Source organism: Phyllobates terribilis, unplaced genomic scaffold (genome assembly GCF_046119375.1).
Source record: "Phyllobates terribilis strain yellow unplaced genomic scaffold, ASM4611937v1 Scaffold_1__5_contigs__length_1240528914, whole genome shotgun sequence".
NCBI lineage: Eukaryota > Metazoa > Chordata > Amphibia > Anura > Dendrobatidae > Phyllobates > Phyllobates terribilis.
This window is the reverse complement of record NW_027362761.1, coordinates 321,884,343-321,910,846: the sequence shown is the minus strand read 5'-3', so window position 1 is coordinate 321,910,846 and position 26,504 is coordinate 321,884,343. Positions and strand designations below refer to the sequence as shown.

The 26,504-nt window shown below is 40.0% G+C and overlaps 1 protein-coding gene across 14 annotated transcripts in view; it reads left to right on the top strand.

Moving 5' to 3' along the window:
* The window catches only part of FBRSL1 (fibrosin like 1), a 596,278-nt gene that overhangs the window by 316,527 nt on the left and 253,247 nt on the right, over positions 1 to 26,504 (top strand). For 12 of the 14 annotated variants that reach the window (XM_073675948.1, XM_073675979.1, XM_073675930.1 and 9 more), the window contains one exon: positions 15,101 to 15,136. The exons of the other annotated variants lie outside the window; for them this stretch is intronic. In XM_073675948.1, coding sequence (XP_073532049.1) covers positions 15,101 to 15,136 — 36 coding nt within the window. The remainder of the gene's footprint in view (positions 1 to 15,100; positions 15,137 to 26,504) is intronic. 14 annotated transcript variants of the gene reach the window in all.

Sequence of the window (26,504 nt, the reverse complement as noted above, 5' to 3'; positions counted from 1 at the left end):
TGCATTCACTGAGCGTTCCAGTGCACATGGGCTGATACGTCAGTGACGCGACTGCAATAGTGAAGGGAATTCTAAGAGTTCTGTTTATGTGATGGCATCATTTAAAGAAGGGGGAATGCTTACCATTTTGTACATATATACAGTCATGGCCAAAAGTATTGAGAATGAGACAAATAGTAATTTTTCCAAAGTTTACAGCTTCATTTTTTGTAATGGCAATTTGCATATACTCCTGAATGTCAAAGAGTGATCAGCTTAACAGCAATTACTGTACTTGCAAAGTCAATATTTGCCCAGAAAATTAGCTTTAACCTCCAAAACACATTTCAACATCATTGCAGTCCTGCCTTAAAAGGAGCAGCTAACATCATTTTAGTGATTGATCCATTAACACAGGTGTGGGTGTTGATGAGGACAGGGCTGGCGATCAATCAGTCATGATTAAGTAAGAATGACATCACTGGACACTTTATAAGGAGGCTGGTTCTTGGTATCATTGTTTCTCTTCAGTTAACCATGGTTATCTCTAAAGAAACACGTGCAGCCGTCATTGCACTGCACAAAAATGGCCTAACAGGGAAGAGTATCGCAGCTACAAAGATTGCACCTCAGTCAACAATCTATCGCATCATCAAGAATTTCAAGGAGAGAGCTTCCATTGTTGTCAAAAAGGCTCCAGGGCGCCCAAGAAAGACCAGCAAGCACCAGGACCGTATCTTAAAACTGTTTCAGCTGCGGGATCGGACTACCAGCAGTGCCGAGCTTGCTCAGGAATGGCAGCAGGCTGGTGTGAGTGGTTCTGCACGCACTGTGAGGCGGAGACTCTTTGAGCAAGGGCTGGTTTCAAGGAGGGCAGCAAAGAAGCCACTTCTCTTCAGGAAAAACATCAGGGACCGACTGATATTCTGCAAAAGGTACAGGGAGTGGACTGCTGAGGACTGGGGCAAAGTCATTTTCTCTGATGAATCCCCTTTTCGATTGTTTGGGACATCTGGAAAACAGCTTATTCGGAGAAGAAGAGGTGAGCGCTACCACCAGTCTTGTCTCATGCCAACTGTAAAGCATCCTGAAACCATTCATGTGTGGGGTTGCTTCTCAGCCAAGGGAATCGGCTCACTCACAGTCTTGCCTAAAAACACAGCCATGAATAAAGAATGGTACCAGAATGTCCTCCAAGAGCAACTTCTCCCCACCGTCCAAGAGCAGTTTGGCGCCCAACAATGCCTTTTCCAGCATGATGGAGCACCTTGCCATAAAGCAAAGGTGATAACTAAATGGCTCATGGAACAAAACATAGAGATTTTGGGTCCATGGCCTGGAAACTCCCCAGATCTTAATCCCATTGAGAACTTGTGGTCAATCATCAAGAGACGGGTGGACAAACAAAAACCAACAAATTCTGGCAAAATGCAAGCATTGATTATGCAAGAATGGACTGCTATCAGTCAGGATTTGGTCCAAAAGTTGATTGAGAGCATGCCAGGGAGAATTACAGAGGTCTTGAAGAAGAAGGGGCAACACTGCAAATATTGACTTGCTGTATTAACTCATTCTAACTGTCAATATAACCAATTGGATCTCATAATATGATTGCAATTATATTTCTGTATGTGATATAAACATCAGACAAACACTAATAAAAACCAGAGGCCAGCAGATCATGTGAAAATATAATTTTGGTGTCATTCTCAAAACTTTTGGCCATGACTGTAGTGTCTATATCTATACACTTTTCTGCAAATGCAGACCAGATTGCATAAACAAAATATATTACTTTTGTGCTTAGTGTTGTATTTTTCCATAAATATTACACCATTGCAGCACAACAGCGACACTCCTATGGCGGAAGAGACAATTCTTGCTTCAAAATCCATGTTGTGTTGGCAGAATCATAGAAAAAAGAATTACATAATCGCTGACAGATTTTTCAAAATGTTGAAAAATCTGAGTGACAGTGAGGTCTTCTGATCACCATAAAAGGGTCAAGTCATCAACCTATTTATTTTATTGCTGAAATATTGGGAACCTCTACCAAACATCCGCTTACCGCAAGTGTGTTGGAAACCACTTACATTTATTAAAGGTATATCACATATTCCTCTTGTTTGGCTTGATAAAGGCCCTGTGTGGCCAAAATGTTGCATGTCAGGTTTTTTTTTAGTTTTTTTTTTTGTGTCTACACTGGTGTCAATAAAACTTTTTTGAAGGTGATTACAGGGTGCTCTGATTTTTCGGATTGAGTTGTTGGAGACTGTCAGGTTGCACTGACAGACGCAAGCTGTATAGAATTTAATTAAGACAGATGCTAGTATCTTTACATATTGAACACCTAGAAATGCGGTATACTTGAATTATTAGACTATAGGCTTTTCATTCTGGCTTTAATCTAGTTAATGCTTGTATTTAGCTTGCTATGCTTTTTATAAAAACTTAATAATATACTATAGTATCAAAAATAGAGGAGCCCTTGAACTTCTCTACATGTTTCAGCAGGTTATGTCTAAGTCATGGCCAACAACAAGATTCTGTCCCTTTCTGCAGCCGTCTTATAGTGAACGATGGCAGATCAAATGACCACCCCCCCATGCTTACACCTGACTGACACAGGATCAATTATGTCAATGAGGGAGGGAAGCAGATAAAAATGTTGCACATGAGTTTGTCCATACTTAAGGCACAAGAGCAAATTAAAGAGATTTTCCCATCTCCAAGATCCTACCCCAATATGTAGTAGGTGTAATAATAATAATATTAGCAAATACTTTCAATTAGAAATGTAGTATAGTTTTTCTGATTCGCTATGTCTCTTTCCCCATGTGCAGGCATTGCAGGACCTTAGGTATCCATGGTTACGACCACTGATATAGGGACAGTCAGTTAGTCAGTTGCTAGTGGTCGTAACCATGGATACCTTAGGTCCTGCAATGCCTGCACATGAGGAAAGAGACATAGCAAATCAGAAGAACTACACTATATTTCTAATTGGTGGTATTTGCTAATATTATTATTAGTACACCTACTACATACTGGGATAGGATCTTGGAGATGGGAATATCCCTTTAAGCCCCTTGATAATCAGATTAAGAAAAATGTGGCTAAACTACCGGACGGTATTATAGAGACAAAAAGATCAAAATTCCATTAAGGATTACAGACCACTAGCAAAAGGAGGTATAAGTATGAAAAAGGAGACGGGAAAGTAATATTACAGTCCAGACAGAAAAAAGAGTGTTGTGCATAGTGGGTGCACCTTTACAAATACTTATGACTCAGAGAAGTACATCTATATACATGTGGGAATCTATATATACTATTGTTTTTTTTATTTTTCATAGTCTAAGGCCATTTTTATGTAAACATACAAAACCTCTAAAAAAAATTATTCTTTATTTAAATATTCTTAAAAATACTCCAGAGAAACTCCGTACTCAGAAAATAAAAATTACACCATACAGTCGCAATTGTACTCGAGAACCAGTGTCCCTATGGGACTTCATATAATCAAAACCGAAGATAATAAGGACATGGATACCGGCATATTATATATGATAGAAGCCTTAACTTTCCCTGTTTGTAGCCTATACTGATACTGCCTAATGTGGGGTTGGCACACTATAAAACTGATTTGGCGCCCCTGTTGCTCGGCAGCTGTCCCTCACATAGTGTCCCTGTCCCTTCTCATAGTCTCTTCCTCCTGTTTTTGACTGTTGGGGTTAGCCAACAGTGACAGTCTCTCCCTTCCCAGGGCTTCCAAATAGGCTTTGTCTAGAACCCAAGGCTGGTACCCTCGCTCACAAAACCTCTGATATAAATCACTGGCTTGTTTCCTGAAGGTGCTAATATTAGTACAGTTCCTCCTAACTCGCAAGAACTGACCCTTGTTAATTCCACGCTTCAGGGACTCAGGGTGGTGGCTGTTCCAGTTCAAAGGCTATTTGTTGCAGTTGGCTTACGATATGTGCATGTACTTATTGACCCATCCTTTTCCTTGTTAATTTTTACATCCAGGAACGCAGTGCTATTCTGAAATTCAGATGTGAATCTCAGTCCAATGGAGTTTATATTGATGGCTTCCCTAAATCGCCTGAAATCGGCCTCTGGGCCATACCAAACACCAATATATCGTGAATATATCTGGCCCAGAGGGCAATACAGGGGTACCACCATTTCTCCTCTTTCCCAAAAATGAAGGTTTCCTTCCACCAGCCCAGGAGCAGATTAGCATAACTGGGGGCACAAGAGCTCCCCATTGCTGTGCCTCTGAGCTGGTGGAAGTACTTACCATTAAATAGGAAGTAATTATGGGTCAGGGTGAATCGCAATAGCTCCTCAACATGACTATTATGGTCATAACATTCCACTGCTCTCGTCTTTAGAAAATGTCCAACCACATGTGTCCGCCGCCTCATGAGGGATGCTACTGTAGAGGGCCTCCACATCAAATCAGGAGAACATCAGAAAGAGATAAAGAAAAAAAAGTTTGATTTTGACCTGTCCATGACTCTGAACAAATTTGCAGGAACCTTCCTGTCAGGAAACACTTTAGGGTTTGCTCAAGGTAAGGATATTGAGAGCCCAGAAGAATATGGTGTGACCGCACCGAATCCTACAATGATGTAGAACATGATAGTGAATGTATGGTGTTTAATGATAACATCGATCAGAGAAGTTATTGAACTTTGCATGATTTGCATTGTGAATATGTCAGAAGTAATGGAGGTATATAATTCCTTGCTTGTGACTAATCCTTATATCCCAGTTGGTGGAATGATAGAATAAAAGTCTTATGGGATTATTTCTGCATTTGAGATTCCAGAAATATTGCTCAATGTACAGCTAGCTTTACAGAGATAAACAAAGGAGAACACACACAGATCAGCCATAACATGGCAATTTCTGAACAAGGGAAGTATACATCGATTATCAGTTAGGTCTTGTGGGTAAGGTGTTTTTGAAGCAGGAAAAGCCTAAGGATCTGAGTGACCCTTCACAAGAACCAAATTGTGATAACTAGGCATTTTGGGAATGCTTTGACCCAGCTGTCATGTATTGTAGGTGTTTCCTATAGGCAATAGTTTGTTACCTGATGAAAGGGTCTTAGCCAATCATTGTAATGTGCGCGGACCACAGTCACACTACTGTTGAAAAGTTAATGCGGACTTCTGATAGAAAGGAGTCCGAACACATAGTGGATTATAATCAATAGCTGCGGGACCAATCTGAGATAACATGCTGACCAATTTCTGGAAAGTGGCTACAATAGGGACCTAAATGTCAGAAATGAACCATGGAGGAATAAGACATGTCACTTACCTGATGAAGAGATGCCACCAAAAAAGGAAAAAAAGCAAGCTGGCCAAGGGAGTGTGAAACAATGTTCCCCTGGGAAACCTTGACACCTGGCATGGCTGTTTGACTTCTAACACCTACCTAAACATTGCTGCAGATCGAGGTGGTCTTTCTTGAAAAGAGTGGGTTGAATTGATAACAATTATTCCTCCTCCGTCCCCGAGTTTATATTTTCCCCTTAGTGACCGTGACAAATATTTCAAATCTGACATGTCATTTTATAAATTCATTAATTTGTGGAAACGTTTTTCAAGGGCACATGAACATAAGAATATTCACCCCCAAGTGTTGTCCATGTGATAGTATTTTTCATGTGGACTTTTAAAATCATTGTTGGCATCACATCTCTATATATAAACAGGGATGTGTTGGTGAATAAAAGAAGAAAGCTTATGCAAATGAGAAATCACACTAGCATTCATTCAGTCCATGACTGTTGCAAGCACTTGCATTATTTTTGACCTGTTCTCTTTACAGTCAGAAAATTTGCCCATATAAAATTACCTCTACTATGTATGCAAATTCAGAATTTTTAACTTAAAAGCAATTGTTTAGCAGGATTTCATCCCCCAAATTATTTATATGCACTGATAGCTCTTTGAAAGACAAGTCCAGCAATACCCTTTACATGGCCAGTTCGTTCCTCCCGTTACTGAGAAATCCGTGTTTGATTTAATATGTAAATGTGGCCTCAGATCTGAAACATTTGTCACTCCAGCTCTATTCCTGCCCAGCTCTGCCTCCAGCTTGACTAACTGTTTTTATGCAGTGTGACTTCAGGCAAAGGAACCGATAGTCAAGCGGGTGGAGGCAGCACTGGGCAGGGAATAGAGCTGGAGTGACAGAGGCTTCAGAGCTGCACATCTAATTTTCATATTTCAAACACTGGTTTCTCAGGAATGAAGGAATAGACTGACCATGTAAAGGTATTGTTGGACTTTTCTTTGAGCTACATGCGCATATAAATAGTCTGGGGGTGAAATTCTTCTGACAGATTCCCTTTAAACATTTGTTTGCAGTGGTTGGTTTTAGATTTTTTTCTTGTCTTAGTTCGAAGGTGGGTCTGGTAGAGGGTGTTAAGGTTTATATATTTTGTGATTTGATTGATAAAATATTTGATTATAAAAAGTTATAACAAAAATAATATAAAAATTAATTGTTGCAGGCCTAATATAGTTTTTCATAGCAACACGGTTCCCTAATGGCAGGAATGATTTGAGGAACATGACAATTAGTTCAAGGTATTGGCCTGGCTTCCAGATTCTAATCTGATGAAGCATTTGTGGGATATTCTGGAAAAATGAGTCCAAATCATGGAGGCTGGTTCATAACTTCCAGGATATATTTGGTCTGCTGCTATCAAATTGCTGCCAAATACCTTCAGTGGATGTTTTGGTGGCATGAAGGGTATCTGTACAATACAAGAAAGGTGGTTATGATATGAGTGCTGCTTGCATTTGTGCGTATAATCTATATGAGGTAAAGGAAAGATATATAGACATCCCTTTAATCCGAAATTAACTGGTTTATCTTTTTATAGCATCTTTTATTCTAATGAATTAGAGTGGAAAGCCTCTGCCATTATTCTGCAGAGGTTTTGAGAGAGAAAATGTCTAGAATTTCTGAGATATTGGGTTGAACATTTCAATAGCTTTGCATGTAACCCCCTCCATCTACCACCCTCCACGTGGGACTCATGTTGAGTTCTATTAATGTAAAATATGCTTCATAAGTACAGCCTGTCACAAGGAAAGCTTTGTGCCAGCTAGATTCAATTGGACAGCTAATTTAGGTTTTAAATTGAAACACTGCCTCTTTTCCAGAATGCAAAGCAGTGGGTGGAGGTGGAGGTCTCCGAGGTTTGCAAAACAATAACATTTAGTATTAACCAGCTCCATGCCTGCTGTGATGAGATGGAAATCTACTGCTCCACACAATCTAATGTTTGTCATAGAAGTTGCCATATTTCATCTATTTTTTTTTTTAATTGAAGTAATCTGTGTTTTAGCCTTTTTCCCTATTTTAAATCCCGAGTGATAGGATACTTCCTTTGAGCAGTTTGCACGCTTTTTGTACTTAAGAGGACAAGATTCTGATGATGTCAATATGGTCAGTAAATCTGGTGAATGATGGACATGGAGCATATTTCCTTTTGTGTTTGATAACAGGAGTGCACATGTCATTACCTATTATGCGACCCACTTGTATATTAGTCTTTTCTGACTTTAAAAGCTCGTGCACACAACTGATTTTGTTGGACGAGTGCTATCTGTAGTTTCAGGGATAGCACTCGTACCTATGATATTCTATGGGGATTTTTTTTTTCTCGTACTGAATGTTCCGCGGAAAAAATCAGAGACACTTACTATTTTTATCCGAGTGTTGGATCAAAATCGGCAATACTATGGGTCTGTGAAAAAAATCGGACCATACTCAGATGACATCCAAGTGTGGCCTGGTTTTCATGGACTGACAGAATTGAGAAGTTGGAGAAACGTTTTTTTATGATCTCAACAGCCAAGAAAAACTGATGCGCCACTGATCAAAGTCTATTCAAAATCTGGTCAGAAGAATCTGACCATTTATCTCGAATGTGGAGAAAGCGGTTGTGTGACCCTACCCTAATTTATTTATGTATTTTATATATAAATCAGGGTAGAGTCACACAACCGTTTTCCCCACCGCCAAGATAAGCGGTCAGATGTATGTGTGTGTATGTATGTATATATATGTGTGTGTGTGTGTATATATATATATGTGTGTATATATATATATATATATATATATATATACATATATATATATATATATATATATATATATATATATATATATATATATATATATATAGTACAGTACAGACCAAAAGTTTGGACAAAGCTTCTCATTTAAAGATTTTTCTGTATTTTCATGACTATGAAAATTGTACATTCACACTGAAGGCATCAAAACTATGAATTAACACGTGTGGAATTATGTACTTAACAAAAAAGTGTGAAACAACTGAAATTATATCTTTTATTCTAGGTTCTTCAAAGTAGCCACCTTTTGTTTTGATGACTGCTTTGCACACTCTTGGCATTCTCTTGATGAGCTTCAATAGGTAGTCACCAGAAATGGTCTTCCAACAATCTTGAAGGAGTTCCCAGAGATGCTTAGCACTTGTTGGCCCTTCTGCCTTCACTCTGCGGTCCAGCTCACCCCAAACCATCTCGATTGGGTTCAGGTCTAGTGACTGTGGAGGCCAGGTCATCTGGCGTAGCACCCCATCACTCTCCTTCTTGGAGGAGGTGTGTTTGGGGTCATTGTCCTGTTGAAAAATAAATGATGGTCCAACTAAACAAAACCGGATGGAATAGCATGCCGCTGCAAGATGCTGTGGTAGTCATGCTGGTTCAGTATGCCTTCAATTTTGAATAAATCCCCCACAGTGTCACCAGGAAAGCACCCCCACACCATCACACCTCCTCCTCCATGCTTCACAGTGGGAACCAGGCATGTAGAGTCCATCCGTTCACCTTTTCTGCGTCGCACAAAGACACGGTGGTTGGAACCAAAGATCTCAAATTTGGACTCATCAGACCAAAGCAAAGATTTCCACTGGTCTAATGTCCATTCCTTGTGTTCTTTAGCCCAAACAAGTCTCTTCTGCTTGTTGCCTGTCCTTAGCAGTGGTTTCCTAGCAGCCATTTTACCATGAAGGCCTGCTGCACAAAGTCCCCTCTTAACAGTTGTTGAAGAGATGTGTCTGCTGCTAGAACTCTGTGTGGCATTAACCTGGTCTCTAATCTGAGCTGCTGTTAACCTGCGATTTCTGAGGCTGGTGACTCGGATAAACTTATCCTCAGAAGCAGAGGTGACTCTTGGTCTTCCTTTCCTGGGGCGGTCCTCATGTGAGCCAGTTTCTTTGTAGCGCTTGATGGTTTTTGCAACTGCACTTGGGGACACTTTCAAATTTTTCCCAATTTTTCGAACTGACTGACCTTCATTTCTTAAAGTAATGATGGCCACTCGTTTTTCTTTACTTAGCTGCTTTTTTCTTGCCATAATACAAATTCTAACAGTCTATTCAGTAGGACTATCTGCTGTGTATCCACCAGACTTCTGCACAACACAACTGATGGTCCCAACACCATTTATAAGGCAAGAAATCCCACTTATTAAACCTGACAGGGCACACTTGTGAAGTGAAAACCATTTCTGGTGACTACCTCTTGAAGCTCATCAAGTGAATGCCAAGAGTGTGCAAAGCAGTCATCAAAGCTAAAGGTGGCTAGCAGCAGACACATCTCTACAACAACTGTTAAGAGGAGGCTTTGTGCAGCAGGCCTTCATAGTAAAATAGCTGCTAGGAAACCACTGCTAAGGACAGGCAACAAGCAGAAGAGACTTGTTTGGGCTAAAGAACACAAGGAATGGACATTAGACCAGTGGAAATCTTTGCTTTGGTCTGATGAGTCCAAATTTGAGATCTTTGGTTCCAACCACCGTGTCTTTGTGCGACGCAGAAAAGGTGAACGGATGGACTCTCATGCCTGGTTCCCACCGTGAAGCATGGAGGAGGAGGTGTGATGGTGTGGGGGTGCTTTGCTGGTGACACTGTTGGGGATTTATTCAAAATTGAAGGCATACTGAACCAGCATGGCTACCACAGCATCTTGCAGCGGCATGCTATTCCATCCGGTTTGCGTTTAGTTGGACCATCATTTATTTTTCAACAGGACAATGACCCCAAACACACCTCCAGGCTGTGTAAGGGCTATTTGACCAAGAAGGAGAGTGATGGGGTGCTACGCCAGATGACCTGGCCTCAACAGTCACCAGACCTGAACCCAATCGAGATGGTTTGGGGTGAGCTGGACCGCAGAGTGAAGGCAAAAGGGCCAACAAGTGCTAAGCATCTCTGGGAACTCCTTCAAGATTGTTGGAAGACCATTTCCGGTGACTACCTCTTGAAGCTCATCAAGAGAATGCCAAGAGTGTGCAAAGCAGTCATCAAAGCAAAAGTTGGCTACTTTGAAGAACCTAGAATATAAGACATATTTTCAGTTGTTTCACACTTTTTTGTTAAGTATATAATTCCACATGTGTTAATTCATAGTTTTGATGCCTTCAGTGTGAATGTACAATTTTCATAGTCATGAAAATACAGAAAAATCTTTAAATGAGAAGGTGTGTCAAAACTTTTGGTCTGTACTGTATATACAGTGGTGGCCAAAAATATTGGCACCCCTGCAATTCTGTCAGATAATACTCAGTTTCTTCCTGAAAATGATTGCAATCACAAATTCTTTGGTACTATGATCTTCATTAAATTTGTCTTCAATGAAAAAACAAAAAGAATTGTCCTAAAGCCAAATTGGATACAATTCCACACCAAACCAAAAAAAGGGGGTGGACAAAAGTATTGGCACTGTTTGAAAAATCATGTGATGCTTCTCTAATTCGTGTAATTAACAGCACATGTAACTTACCTGTGGCACCTAACAGGTGTTGGCAATAACTAAATCACACTTGCAGCCAGTTAACATGGCTTAAAGTTGGCTCAACCTCTGTCCTGCGTCCTTGTGTGTACCACATTGAGCATGGAGAAAAGAAAGAAGACCAAAGAACTGTTTGAGGACTTGAGAAACCAAATTGTGAGGAAGCATGAGCAATCTCAAGGCTACAAGTCCATCTCCAAAGACCTGAATGTTCCTGTGTCTTCTGTGCGCAGTGTCATCAAGAAGTTTAAAGCCCATGGCACTATGGCTAACCTCCCTAGATGTGGACGGAAAAGAAAAATTGACGAGAGATTTCAACGCAAGATTGTGCGGATGGTGGATAAAGAACCTTGACTAACATCCAAACAAGTTCAAGCTGCCCTGCAGTCCAAGGGTACAACAGTGTCAACCCGTACTCTCCGTCGGCGTCTGAATGAAAAGGGACTGTATGGTAGGATACCCAGGAAGACCCCACTTCTTACCCCGAGACATAAAAAAGCCAGGCTGGAGCTTGCCAAAACTTACCTGAGAAAGCCTAAAAAGTTTTGGAAGAATGTTCTCTGGTCAGATGAGACAAAGGTAGAGCTTTTTGGGAAAAAGCATCAACATAGAGTGTACAGGAAAAAAAAAGAGGCATTCAAAGAAAAGAACACAGTCCCTACAGTCAAACATGGCGGAGGTTCCCTGATGTTTTGGGGTTGCTTTGCTGCCTCTGGCACTGGACTGCTTGACTGTGTGTATAGCATTATGAAGTCTGAAGACTACCAACAAATTTTGCAGCATAATGTAGGGCCCAGTGTGAGAAAGCTGGGTCTCCCTCAGAGGTCATGGGTCTTCCAGCAGGACAATGACCCAAAACACACTTCCAAAAGCACTATAAAATGGTTTTAGAGAAAGCACTGGAGACTTCTAAGGTGGCCAGCAATGAGTCCAGACCTGAATCCCATAGAACACCTGTGGAGAGATCTCAAAATGGCAGTTTGGAGAAGGCACCCTTCAAATATCAGGGACCTGGAGCAGTTTGCCAAAGAAGAATGGTCTACAATTCCAGCAGAGCATTGTAAGAAACTCATTGATGGTTACCGGAAGCGGTTGTTCGCAGTTATTTTGGCTAAAGGTTGTGCAACCAAGTATTAGGCTGAGGGTGCCAATACTTTTGTCCGGCCCTTTTTTGGAATTTTGTGTGAAATGATCAATGATTTGATTTTTGCTTCATTCTCTTTTGTGTTTTTTCCTTGCAAGCAAATTAAATGAAGAGAATAATACCAAAGAATTTGTGATTCAGGAAGAAACTGAATATTATCTGACAGAATTGCAGGGGTGCCAATACTTTTGGCCACCACTGTATATGTATGTGTATATATAATATATATTTGTTCCAGAAAATGAAGCCTTTCTCCCATAGCATTGCAGTTACACACGTTTTGCTATACACGTGTTTATTTCATTTGTGTGTATTGGAACAACGGAAAAAAAAGGCAAATTAGACATAATTCCACACAAAACCCCCAAAATGATCCGGACAAATTTGTTGGCACCTTTCCAAAATTGTGGGTAAACAACTTTGTTTTAAGCATATGATGCTCGTTCACACTCACCTGTGGCAAATAACAGGTGTGGGGAAATATTAAAATCACACCTGAAAGCAGATAATAAGGGGAGAAGTCCTGTTTGCTGCATCTCTTCCATCTATAATCTTGTATATCTATATAATTTAAAAACTGGCACTATTGGAATAAAATGCTACGGGTGGCACCCTGAAATGGCGTGCACAGTGCTAGAGATTTTGCAGCGTATTGCGTTACTCTGTATTGGTTTACACTGCAGCACGATCATTTGCTGAACGGCAGAAGTTGGTTCCCAAATAGTGTTTTCTGCTTTTTGTCTCCCTGCTTTTATTCTGCAGGGAAGGAGAGGGAGTAAGAGGGGGAAGGCGGGAAAGGAGATATCTGCAGCAAATGTGTTTAAGAGCTGAAAGTATTTATTAAAAATGTCAGGAGAAAAGTGCTCCTGGCAGATTAAAGCTGTATTTGAGTTGACAGCTTTGACAGGCGAAAGTGATGGGAGGGGAGGAAGAAAAGGGGCGGGGGACCATAGCTGCACATTTCCTCTAGTGCGGATTTCTGGGATCAGAAGCAGAGTCCTTCTGATTTAGATATGGGATGTTAATTAAAGAAGTAAGACTGGGGGATGGGGAGGAGCACAGTTCTCTACAGGCAGAACATTTTTAGCTAATTTGCTGGTAGGCATCAGTCCCCAGATCAATAGTACGTGATGTATACCTAATATAAAAGTTTATTCTTATTTAATATTAGCAGCTGAGCCCCCCTTCCCTTCAGGAGGTGGAAGAATGGAACATCATAAAGAGCTGTGGAGGCCGCAAGTGTTACTATGGCAACAGCTAGAACCTATCAGAGTTCTACGTAATGATGTGCTCAGCTCAAGCTTGCCATGTGGGGCATTTTGATTGGTGGCAAAAATATATTATTGGGCACAGCGGCCAATGAGACTTTATCATGTTATCTGTGAGCAAAGCAGCAAAGTGTTCGTATGACAAAATCTGCTTATTATTTTCCACTTGTGAAGCCAGTACTAGCCTGTTTAATCTGGTATCACTGGATTTTCATCTAATAATATGATTGTTTTTCAGCGGTATATGTGACCAATTATCCACGTTAGACTTTGTTACTCGCCACTTAAATAATTTGCACATCTCTGTGTAATTGTTCTCTTAATCTTTTGAAATGTTGCGACCCGTGTTAAAATCCATACATGGCCTTGCATAATGCCTGTAAAACAAGGGGAAAGAAAGGTTTTTTGCTTTTTTTTTTACATCTGGTTATGACCTAGCTTAAGAGCTGCCTGTGTTTTAATGGATTTTCTCCCTCGCTCAATTGAATGGATTGTCCCTCATTATCATTTAAATAGAAGCCTCAGTCCGTGTGAACATGGAAAATTTGAATGTGGTTGTAAAGCTGTGATAATGTGAAATATTCTGAAGGTGAAGGGAGGGTGTGAGGCGCGAAGGAGGGAAGGAGCGGAAAGGGAAAAGAGAAGAAACCTAATGTAATTGTGGTAGATTTCAGATTTCCCTAGCACCACCCACTACATGATGGGAAAATAGACTAATAATTGTCTCCCTGGCCTTGCCAAACTGGCTGCCCTTTTTAGCTGAAGCTAACACTCTAATTGTCAAATGCAACCCCCCAGATGAATGAAGATGTATTCAGGGCACAGCAAGGGCTAAACATGAGTGATACCAAGAGGCAAAGATTAAATTGGCAATTATTGGCTTAGCAGGAAAGGTTGGCAGGTGCACTGTGCTCCTCTGACTCACCAGGGAAAAATCGGAAATGCAGCTGCATTATTCACCCGTATGTTGTGCTTAACATCTTCACTGCTGTAGGGAAAGAGGTTACATTGGTTGCATATAGGGAGGGATGTCATCCGTGTGTAATGTGCTTGATCATGTCAGTTTTGGGAGTGCGGTTTTGCAGAAAATTGTTTCTTCATTAAGAGACTACATCATCTTTTTTGGATCTTGTATTTGTCATATTTCTACATTTGCAAATAATCTTCTATCATTTACTATATCTCTCTTTTGTTAAATGTTTGTATTCACTTGCTGCAAACCAAGGAATAGAATCGCAAAGAATGGCACAAAATTACTCAACATCCTAGAGCAAGAGATGTGTGTCCATTCTTTAGTTTGTAGTAAGACTAATGCTCTCTGTACATACAACTTGTGGACTAGTCACACATATAATCTGTTGATTATGAAGACTGCTTTCATGGTCATTTGTGTTCACAATGTTTGTAGTCCGGTAAAAGAAAGATCTCTAGCTCTCCCTATAGCCGTAAACGTGTAAGGCCGATCCATGCATTGGGAGGGGGTTTACAGCTTAACTGCTTTGCTTTTGTTTTTCACAACTTGTACGGCTTTCTCATCATTCTAATTCTGCTTTTTAGATTTGTGCAGTGTAAAAAATATATATTTTCCATATACCAATTGGTGGTAGAACATCTTAATATTCCTGCGCCTGCAGCTATGGCTAACTAAAATCAGGAGATACAAAGTATTAGAGTGGTGTAGGTAGCCAAGAATAGTAGCCATTTTTATTAATTCACTTAAAATTTGGTTCCGTGTATTTTCCTCACCTACATTTACTTTCAGGTGTGTCTGATGTGTACTGATCTTGAAAGAACTGACAAAGAAAATTTGACTTTGGCAACTTGTCTTTGCTGACCTTACTCTCTTTCCTCCACAGAGCTCAGCTCAGTCACTTTCTGGACGCGGCTACTCAGTAAGTGGTTCCTTTCCTTGTTTATCAAGTAGCGAGTAGACCATTTGCTATAAAGAGTGAGCGTTCTTTTTATTCGTGAGCATAAATATCAAGCACTGATCAGCGATGTAGCGAGTCATTCAAGTTCAACATGCCTTCGTTTTTATGTAGTAATAATAATTATATGATTTTTCATAACGATGCTGACTTTTGAGATCCCTTGTCTCTTCTCCTTGGACTCCTTGTCAGATGCCAGTTTACACAAGAGGATTCATGCCTACATTTAGCAAGCAAGTTTTTGTCATAGAGAAAGCAACAAAAAGTCGAACATTGTGTGAAAATTTTTTCATTTTTGCACCATGCTCTCGAAAAGTTGATCAGGTTTATTATTACTTGGTCTACACCAGTTAACATATTTGGCACAATTTTCTCCAATTATTTTTTTTTTGATACTGGCAAAACCACAAGTCTTGCTAAATCTTCCCCATAGTGCCTGAAATTGCTAATTTTTAGATCATAAAAGATTTGATTTACGACAAGTGAGCAGTTTCTTACCAATTGCAGAATCACTGGATATAGTAAATTAGAGAATTTGAGCAAAATATTAGACATCATTCAGATATCCGTGTAACTCGTACACATTTCCTCTGTGATTTTCATGCATGGAATGTGTACATCTTAAAATCTATGGTGACATGATCCAAGTAGCCAATCAAAGTTATCCGTACAAGTGTATGGGCCTTTGAAAATCACGGCGAGCACACGGATGTCATCAGTATGCAATCCTTGTGCTGTCAGTGATTGACATTGCAATGGATAGGAGAAGATTTGAAATGTTTTTATTCATTTTTTTCATACGTGAAAGTCACTGATGGTAAAAACAGACACTGACCAAACATTGATGAATATTGGATCCAAAAGATTGTTGAAACTTGGAACGTTTTTTGTCTACATGAAAAGTCGGACATCTGAATGAGGCCTTACTTGATAGTATTATATTTCATGCGAATATCCCTCTTAATCATCTAATTTGACAGAATCCCCTAGGAAAGTAAGTGCTACGCCTAACACTTTTGTGGAAATACATCTTTGTCTCAGAGCATGTGTACCTCTTTATTCACAACATCTATGTAATGCAGGTCAGGGACCCTCTTTCTAGAGATAAGTGTGGGCTCTAGATAGGTTGGACCCACATATATATGACATTTGTGGCATATTCTGTGAAACGAGCATTTTTAGGAGCTGTAGTTTGAAAAAGCAGCAAGGTTAGATGTATTGTTTGCTGTAAAATGATGCACATAGCTTGCAGGACTTTTAAAGGTTTGGATCTGTAACGTGCCCGGATTGTAAACCGTAGTGATATCCAAGAATTTTTTTATTTTTAATTGCGATCATTGAATTATTCTAAAATGTATCAGAACCAGTGTTTAAATGGCATGTCATTTATGAATCTGTTTTATTGCTTTTGGGATATTTACCGATTAATTTGAGTACTCCGAGTAGGATAGCATTTTAGAATGGGTCACTGATTAAAACAGGCGACTGCTTTTCCCAATTATTGTGTTTCACATTTTCATGGTTAAAACTGACTCCTAACCAGTGCTATCTGACTCCTTTTGTCCTTTATCAGATTTTTCTTGCAGCATATGGCAGGAATCATCACTCTGCTTTTCACATGGCTGACAGTGTGCTTTACATCTAATAGGCTGTAGTGTAGAAGAAAGTCTCCGAATCAGGAACTAATGAGGAACTAAAACTCAGAGATAGATCAAGATGTGTGAACCAGAATAAAAGAGCCTTCCTTGGCAATTGTTCCTCTGCTTATATATAAGAGGCATAGAGTAAAAACCTGTATTCCTCGCCCCTCATCAGTAATACAGGACTAGCATGAGTCAGACCTTGAAGAAATAGAGAGATTGGAAAGGATAAAGCAGGAAATAGAAAAAGAGCAGCTCAACATAATAACATAAAGTATCCTATTATAATGGTTACAGTTCTCTTTTTAGTTGAAAAAAACTCAACAAAATTAAGATGTTTTATTTTAGAAACTACGTCCCAGATTTATCGTTTGCAGATTTTTGTAAGTCATATTCCGTTTTTTGTCTTGTGGCATTAGTTGCACTTATTGGTGCCCAATTCATAAATTTATCACACAGTCAAAAATGGACTTTTTCGCTGTCTTGAACTGTTTTTTTGTAAGTTTTTGTAAAAGTAAAAAAACATTTCTTCAAAGTACTGGTATACTCAAAAATACACCAGGGGGGGACTTGAGTGAAATCAGGGCCAAATTTTGCAACTTTTTAAAAAATTACATACGAAGGTTTGAATAAAAACAACTGGAATTGCTAAACTCCGCCCACAAAGCGGAAAAATACAGGCGAGCACATATGAAGTAGAGATAAGAAATCGCAAATAGAATAATGAATTGGAGCAAACAAAATAAAAAAGCACAAAATTAGACAAAGAAACAGGCGCAAAGGTAATGTTTGTTTTTTTTTCCATACTTTTCTTGTCTTGTTTAGTGATATTCGTTGCCGTTTTTTTGCAAATCTTTAGCTGTAAAAGTCATATGTTTTGCAAAATTGTGCCATCATTTCAGACATACATGAAATCATTCTGAGGGGGTTACTGAAATACATATGCGACATATTTTGCAACTTTTTGAAAAGTCGCAAGTGATGAATCCGGTGAAAAAAATCCTAAGCTCTGCCCACAGTGGCGCACTGAAAAAAAAACCACAGGCAGACATATGTCAAATAGAATAAAACGGCGCAAATAGAAACATGAATGTGGCGCATGGAAAAAAAGTGGCAAAATGCTAAAAAATCAACAAAAAATGGCGCAAATACAATAATGAATCAGGCCCAAAATACTTTAACCAGTTAGTGCAAGTGAGGTAGTATTTTTAATAGAATTAGACCAAGGACAACATCTGCAAGGAGTTTGTATGTTCTTCCCGTGTTTGTGTGGGTTTCCTCCAGGTTCTCCGGTTTCCTCCCACGCTCCAAAACCATACTGATAGGGAAACTAGATAGTGTGCCCCAATGGGGACAGCGACAATAATGTCTGTAAAGCGCTGTGGAATTAATGGCGCTGTATAAGGGAATAAAATAAATAAATAAATCATTAATATGTCAAACATCGCTCGACAAGTCACTATATTCCCCGACTACCTCATAAACATGGGTGGGCTCTTAAATTTGCTGAATGTACTTTTTGAATAGGGAGAAAGTAAGGACTGAGCATGTTGAAATCCAACGTGCCCAATCACTGTTTCCTAGACAGCAGCTATCTGGTGACAGGCTACTTGCCCCATACATGTTACCTTTTGTGCTGTCTGGCTAGTTCCTAATGAGCCCCAGTATACCAAACTATCCCTCTGACAATTAGCCAAGATGAAGGCATTGGTAGAGATACAAAGCACCTTTTTTTACGGGGCTGTTTATTGGGTGTCCCTTGACCCATTTTCTAAAAAATATTTATCATACCCCGGAACTACGTCGGTTTGAGAATGGCATGTGTGAACTAACTCTTAGGACTCATTCAGACATGCATGTTTCACTTAGGAGTTCTATTTTCACAGACTATAATGGGTATGTGTTTTAAGTGGCTGTTCACATAGACTATATTGCGTGCTTGTCATTTTTCATCATAACCACAGATCAAACTCGCCAAAGTCTATGGGCGTGGGTGATACTCGGACCGCACTCTAATCCCCTTTATTTGATTCTAGTGCAGTCTAATTTTCATGTTTGTTTGATGAGGAAAGCTTCAGAAATCTTCTCAGTTATAGCTAAAAAAATCATGATGAAACGGTGATGGTAAAAACTGACTGGCCAAACGCTTAAAAATCTGATGGACATTGGGCCATTTTTCTTTTTTTACGTGTGAGAAAAACCTGAAGTCTTTATTAAGTGAGGTTCTTAAATCGACAAAATAATGCCTTGAATTGGCCATGGCATTTGTTGATTATTTTTCTTTTTCCCTTCTTTGCCGCTTATAGCTACCCTCTGTGGTTAGAGACGATATGGACATTTTAATCCATACAGTATACATAATAGTCTTATAACTATAGCATGTCTTACTCCCCTTGTAAATTGTCCCAGCTCCAAGATGGGCGAAAGTGACATGTGCGTCTTCTGTGATCAGCAGCTAAACCCACAGTGAAAGTAATATCCAGTGGGATCCCATCTCCTTTGTGTGTTACAAATACCTTAAAGAATAAATACTCTAAGCTGTCTCTTTGAAGCACTGTCACATGGGATCAGCACGCTTACCGGATCTACACATTGTGGCGGTAAAGGAATAAAAAGCCGTAAATAATCCGCCACTTGTCTACGGAGATGTGAAAATTGAGTACAGGGGGATTTGGCTTCTGTGCAGATGCTGGAAGGGGAGGGAGGAGAGGTTATGATCTGAGCTGGGATGCAGGCTGGAGAGATAACTGGATTTCACTCTGACACATTGATGTACGTGGCAGGATTTTCACTCAACATCAGCTGTCGAAAATAAAAACTCTCTAGCAGTTCACGTGAATTTATCTACATTTTTTATATTGTTCAGTCAGGTAGAGTGTCCTGAAGCCATGGTTTGTACAAAAATATGGAAGAGGTGTCCGTGTTTAAACTCTATGGCTCATAATGTTAGAAATGGGTACGAACGCTAATGTGTCAGTTATTAAAGATGATGTGGCCATTGAACTTTGACTAAATGCTAACCAAACAAGAAGAAAAATGTGGACGGTGTAAGGTTTGGGCAACCCATTTTAAGTTCTATTTCCCTCTAGAGTCCCCTGAGGCCGAGAACAGATGTTATCATCATGGTGGCAAGAAAGAAAACTTGCAAAGTCAGACAGACTTGGTGTAAGCATGTATTTTCTGTTATTTAAAAGGGATTGTCTTGGGACATAAAAAGTTGTTTTTCGATATTTTGATCATAGAAGTGAAAACTTTAACATTTACAATAACTATGAAACTGCATCAATGTCCCAATTTTAGACCCCTACTTTCACAGGCTGGATGATTCAGCTTCATCTTTTGGTACATATTGAAGGGGGCTGGCTGTTACAATCAGTTCATTGGCCCTTCTTCATTACGACCCCCTTCATAACGTACTAAACTGTGTGCTGAGGGAGAGTGGCATTGACTGAGAGGGGACCACTGTGACTAGTTCAGGACTGGGAAGTAGTTTAGTAAGTTCAATTTATTTGTATTTACTAATTATCCAAGTAACATATTATGTCCCCGGACAACCCCTTTAAATAAGTTCCATGTACATTTTTCCCCTCCTCTACTTCCCATGGATGCTGACACATTCAACGTAATGGATGCAATACGTTAGATAACACCGTTGTCCTGAAAATATACACTGCTTATGGGCCCAGACCGTGTACTACCTTTTGGGATTTGGGATTTAATTTGTTGTTTACCGGTTTACTCAGTGTGTAGATTGTAGTCAGTAATATCTGGCAGCTATCGTCATTTTTACTTATCCCATTAACACTTAGGAGATTTAAGCTAGTGGCATGTAAACTGGGAGGTGGAAGAGGGGCACACTGTGAGTAAGGCCCCCGGCGTCACATGAAATCTAACAACATGGAGAAATGTGTTCATCTGTATTCCTGAGGTGAGAGTAAACCGTGAATGAGACTAATGCTGCTTCTTCAGGGTTTGTTTTCCTCCCTTATAATGGGAAATGCATAGAAAGGCATAGTGTCTTGCCTGATATTTCTAGGCTTAGGATGCTGCTCCCCAAATCAGATCTGGCAGCTGTTTAGATTTTTGCTTTTGTAGACCCTATTTTAACTTTTTCTGGCCAGTTTAGCCAGGCTCCTTCATTTATAGTGCCATTTCTAATATCATTTTCAGTTATACTATGTTCGCACGCAGCATTTTTGGTGCATTTTTTTCTGCCCTCTTGGCATGTGACATGGCCTGTGGTAGCTGCCCCATGATTAGCAGTGCTCCTGAGGTATTAGGGGAGGCTGGAAAAGTTTTTCTGGCCGCAGCCCAGGAGCCAAAGGAGGCCTCCAAGGCCGCACAGATTGCCAATACCTATGAGGCCAACCATACACCCGAGGTGCCATCGCTAGCTGGAAAGCTCGTAAGCCGACAAATTGGTGGGATCTGTGTGATCTCTTGGCCATTATCCTTGACAAAGGTATCATAACTATAAGATTATTATTTTGTTTCACCCACTGAGAACAATCAATCTCTTGGCAGTAGAAACGCTGCTTTCAAAGTGCCTGGTTTTTGTTTTTTTTTTGCAACATTTTATGGATGCAGATTACACGTGAGCTTTGTTTTACAGTACATGTTTAATAAAGTTTGTTTTATTCAGCCAAAAACGTCGCAAAAAAGATTGTTGCATGTTTGCAGAATTTTTTCAATTTCTCATTGCTTTTGAAATGCTGAAAGAATTGACATTTGCAGATTTCAAATCAGCAGCACTGTTCAATTCAGTCAGGAAAAAAATCAAGCATGGCATTTCTGAAACATCATAGCTTGTGCTGCTGCGGTAAAAAGCTGCTTTTAGTTTTGCATAAAAAATGCTGCAAAAAAACATTGCATGTAAACATAGCCTTACATGGGTAAGTCACAGTCAGTGAGTATTAATTATATCCGCTTTCCCCACGTTATAAAGGAGACAATATCTTGTTTTCACACAGGAACAGATAACTGTCAAGAAAGCTAATGCTCGGTTATCATTGTGCTAGCTGTGGTCATACTCCCATAGTCTGCGGCCACTGAGTCACTTAACCCTCAATACATTCTCCTTCCTGCTGAAGCTTGGGGTTGTGTGGGCAGGCAGAGGAGCCCTGGCTTTCTCGCTGTGGTTTCCCCCTTGCAGTGTAGCGGAAAAGCTTAGGCTGACTGAGACGGAAGCCGCTTGGTTATCTGATGGCCACCATGCATTCTGATAAAAATCAGCTTAGCAGGTTGTTTTGTATGTGTGTCTCAAAATGAGATATGAAGAAATGACTATTTATGTAACCTGTAGAAAACACTTCACTGTCTGTTGCATCTGACCAGGAAAATCTCACTTTTTTCATGGGGGTTTTATAAGAGGAAATAGTGTTGTCCATTGGTTCATTGGTCTTATGTTTTTTTTTGTTCATTGTGCCTTCGGTTCTTCTAATGTGCGGGTGATATCTGGTGATATCCTCCCTTCTGTCCAGACCTAACAGTAAGGAGACTGCTGAAGTGCCAATGGTTACCTGATATTTCACCACCAGTTTTCAGAGGTGTAAAGATCAGATAGGTACAAGGTGATTGAGTAATGACTTAATGTAAAGATGCCATGCCCTGGGTAGCTGTGGCTTAGTACAAGTATGAGTTCTTGCAACCTAAAAAATGGTTTAAGTTGAGCTTAATTATAATTATTTAGTTCCCATTTATTTTTCATTTACTGGTTGACCAGTATAATAAAATACCAGGTATAAAGGCAATAGTAAAGTGATCTTTACATGTTAAAGGGTTTTTGTATAAAGCATGAAAGTTATCCCCTATGGATTGGGATAGGGAATAACATATTAATCACTGGCTGACAAGCAGGTGCCTCTTCACTTCATTCTCTATAGGACTGCCAGAAATTGCCAAGTGCGGAACTCTGCTATCTCCAGCCGTACCATAAAGAATGAATGACGTGGAGGTAGGCATGCTCGGGCTCTGCTGCATTCAGATTGGTCTATGCAGAACCCCATTCTCAGCATTGGTGGTGATCCCAGCGGTCATACACTTTGCAATCACGATATTCTCCCCTATCCTATCGCTAGAAGAGAAGTTCTAAACTTAGCACAACCCTGTTAGAGTTTGGCCATGTTTTTTTTGTTTAAAAAAAAAGCCTAAAAGCAGGTAATGTGATTAAAATGACTTGGTGTACTCGCACTGGTGGTCTCGCCTGTCTATAACTGTCCTGCAGTGATGATGTACGACACTGGCTGCTGCAGTCTCATCCTCATAGTCAGCACAGAATCACTGCAGGAACAAAGTTTGAGGCGCCCTCTTATACTAAGGGAGTATAAGTTGGCTTATGACGATTCTACTTTTAGGCGGGTGTTTTTTCATTACCTGGAAAACCAGTGAGTGAAATTATTGCAAGGAAGGCCTGACAGCTTAGTTTCATCTGATGTTGACATAACTATAGCATTTTTTTAACAAGGTAATGGCGTAATTTTAGTTCAACATACTAGGCAGGGGGACAGTCCTGTAATGTCACTAATGCTGGTTTTGGATGAGCAGATAATTGGGGGAACGTGTGTTTCTATGAACAATCGTTCCCAGGCTGCTGTTCACACAACAAACAAGCTAAACACTTGTTTGCTGGGTACAATGATTTTTTTTAGTTGAATTTAGCATTGATGGCAGCACATTGTCTTGTGTAAATAGGTTGTGTGCTGCCTAAAACAATGATATTCTATGCGTACAGACCGATCGCACATAGAACTGTGGTCTGCCTGTCTATTAAACAAGTGGCTTTAGCATGCATGTAGCTGATTGGTGGATATTAAATGGCCGGGTTGACATGTGTAGACCCAGCAATAAGGCTGGGTGCACTTTGCATTTGTGCAACTAGCTGAATGTATCTGTAGGAATAAGCTTCTCGCATATACTATATCCAAGGGGCAATGTTTCTCCTTTCGGAGAGTGACATGTTAAGCATGTCAAGGTGAGGAGACTTTTAAGCCTCAATACTGCTCTAGGAAATATGCAAATTGTCTCTTCAGAGAGAAAGAGAACTAGAGCTCTAGTGACACCTATAGAAAGTAGAAATCCTAAAAGTCAATATCGACCCTTTAACGAGCCTTGTCACATGACTTAGGATAACAGCCAAAACCATTTTTAAAGGCCCATTACACCAGATGGAGGTCAAAGAGGTATTCTTTTGACCTCTGTCAGTCCCGGTATACATTTGCAAACTGTTTATTGAAAGAGAACTTGTCATGTCCAGAAATGCTATATACCTGCAGATACAGGGTTAATTTGCTGGTAAATGGCGCTACAATCATGCCTTCTTGCCTTACTGGAAGCTTGGCTATAGAGAGAGATTAAAGTTATATTTCCCTGTGGCCACTCGCATCCAGTCATCGAGGTGATGCAGGGTGTGATTACAGTCGCCGCTAATTATACAGAGAGCGTCTGTAGTCACTAACTGACACTTTGACAGCACGATCTTCAGCATTTGTACATGTTCAGAGCTGGCGAATGATTACATCTGCGATCACTATATAGTGAGGGATGACTGATCAACCCCCCCCACCCCTGATGACTGGAAGTGAGCGGCTGCAGGGAGGATATAAGTTCTTTTTCTCCATGTAGCCTCTTTTCCAGTAAGGCAGGTACGCTTTTATTGCTATTTACTTGCAAATTAACCCTATATCTGCAGTTAAATTGTGATTCTGGATATGATAGGGTTTTACAAAAAAAAAAAAACAGTGGGCATGACAATTCTAGAACTCATATTCATTTTTCTGGAACTGCAATACACTGTGGTTTTTTTTTTGCATAGCTAGAATATGCAGCGTCAAAAATGCACCAAACACTCCTCGTGGGAACTCTGTCAGCACAGAATGACTGTTCAAACCAAGTACAGGTGCTCAGTGCTTCACTGCAGGGCCAATCACTTAACTACCCCTTCCCACCTGCTTGTTTTCCCTCTATCTCCATCGTCCTCTGGCTGTATCAAGCCAGAGCTGTCAATCAAAGAAGAGGGGGCGAAGATAGAGGGAAAACAAGCAGGTGGGAAGGTGTAGTTAAGTGATTGGCCCTGCAGTGAAGCACCAAGCTGCAGTGCTAAGTTTGAATAGTCATTCTGTGCTGACAGAGTTCCTTTAATAAATTGCATGCTGACATAAGATGTGCCTGACTGATTAAAATGCCTTTTAATCTGTTCTATGCATTCACCAGTAATTTGTCTATGCCAGCCCAGGTTTACATGTGGCCCACTCCCTTACGCTAAGCTTTGCCTACCTTTTTTTTTTGTAATATGGCATGAGTGAAAGTTTAAAAAAGTAGCAAGTTATGGCGTGTATATAACATGAGAAGTAATTTGTGACTCTTTTTTTACACCTAAAACTGGCAGTCACATTGCTGAATCCACCTTCACTGTATGCACGAAGCTTTAATGTCACTTGTAAAAAAAAGATGTTTTCCACATTTAATCTCTTTGGGTGACTGGTGAGGGTCAGTGAAAATTGGGTGTCTCCCTGGGAAACTGCTTGTGGATTTTGAAAGCAACCTATATCTTATGTGCAGAACATATGTTCGCTCTTTGATTCGTTTGCAGCCGTGGCCATCGGCAAGAATATATACATTATATAGTGTCAGTCTTCCAATTAAAGTTTGAAAAGATAAATCTCCCTTTTGATGATATTCTGTATTCCTCTAGGGGCTGGGGCATATTAAATCCATGCAGCAATGAAGCATCCATTTTAATCCCTGAAATATTTATTCATGCTGCACAGTAGCCATAATTCTCCTGCAGGCAGTGTCTGTTAATATGCATGTGTCTGGCAATTACATGTCTGCAAAAGACTTCTTGTCCTAGTAGTCAGAGGGAGGGGAAATAACTCCTAAGATTTCTCAATTTTTACCACTTTTTCCATATTACATTTATAAATAGAGAACCTCCCCCAGTTGATGTGCTTGTCCATATTCATTCCTGGCGTTGCTGGTGTTTGTAAATGCTGAAGAGAACAAGAGATTGTTTGCCCGGCTCAATCCGAAAAGATAAAATCACTTCTTTATTGATGATTCATTAATATTCATATCCATGTGGTAAGCCAGATATAATATTAGATCCTGATTTTAACGAATCATCTATAAAGAAGTCATTTGGGGGCAGGGGTTTCGGATTGATTTGGGCAAACAAACTTTTTTTTTTTCTTTTGTTTTTCTTCTGAATTATTTTTGTCCTCTTGTGTTGTATCTCTTGTACGTAAAACTCTGGCTAAACCATGAAATGTTAGCTTTGCATGGTTTTCTTGTGACTTCTCACCTACTACGCCCCACAGTTTAGTAATGATAACTGAAAACAGGTCTGCCCCACCGGAAAACCAGAGTAGATGGATCATGGCTCTGAGAGAATTCTGAAACCTTGGGATGGAGCCAGACAGACAGAGAATAATCAGTCTCAGGGAAATGAAGACGTATTCTCTCCATTATTTCATTTGCTGGCTACGAACATTAAAGGCTGAGAGCTAATAATGATGGCTATGGAAGAAGGGGGGCATTCTGGGTATCTGACGGCACAGAAATTCTGATAATCCATATGAGTCACATTTTCTGTGGGATAAGAAACAAATTGGTAGAAGAGTCTGTGTAGACTCGCCAGATGCCATGTGAGATAGAAACTGGTTACTAGCACGCGGGATGAGACTATGCCAGGTATT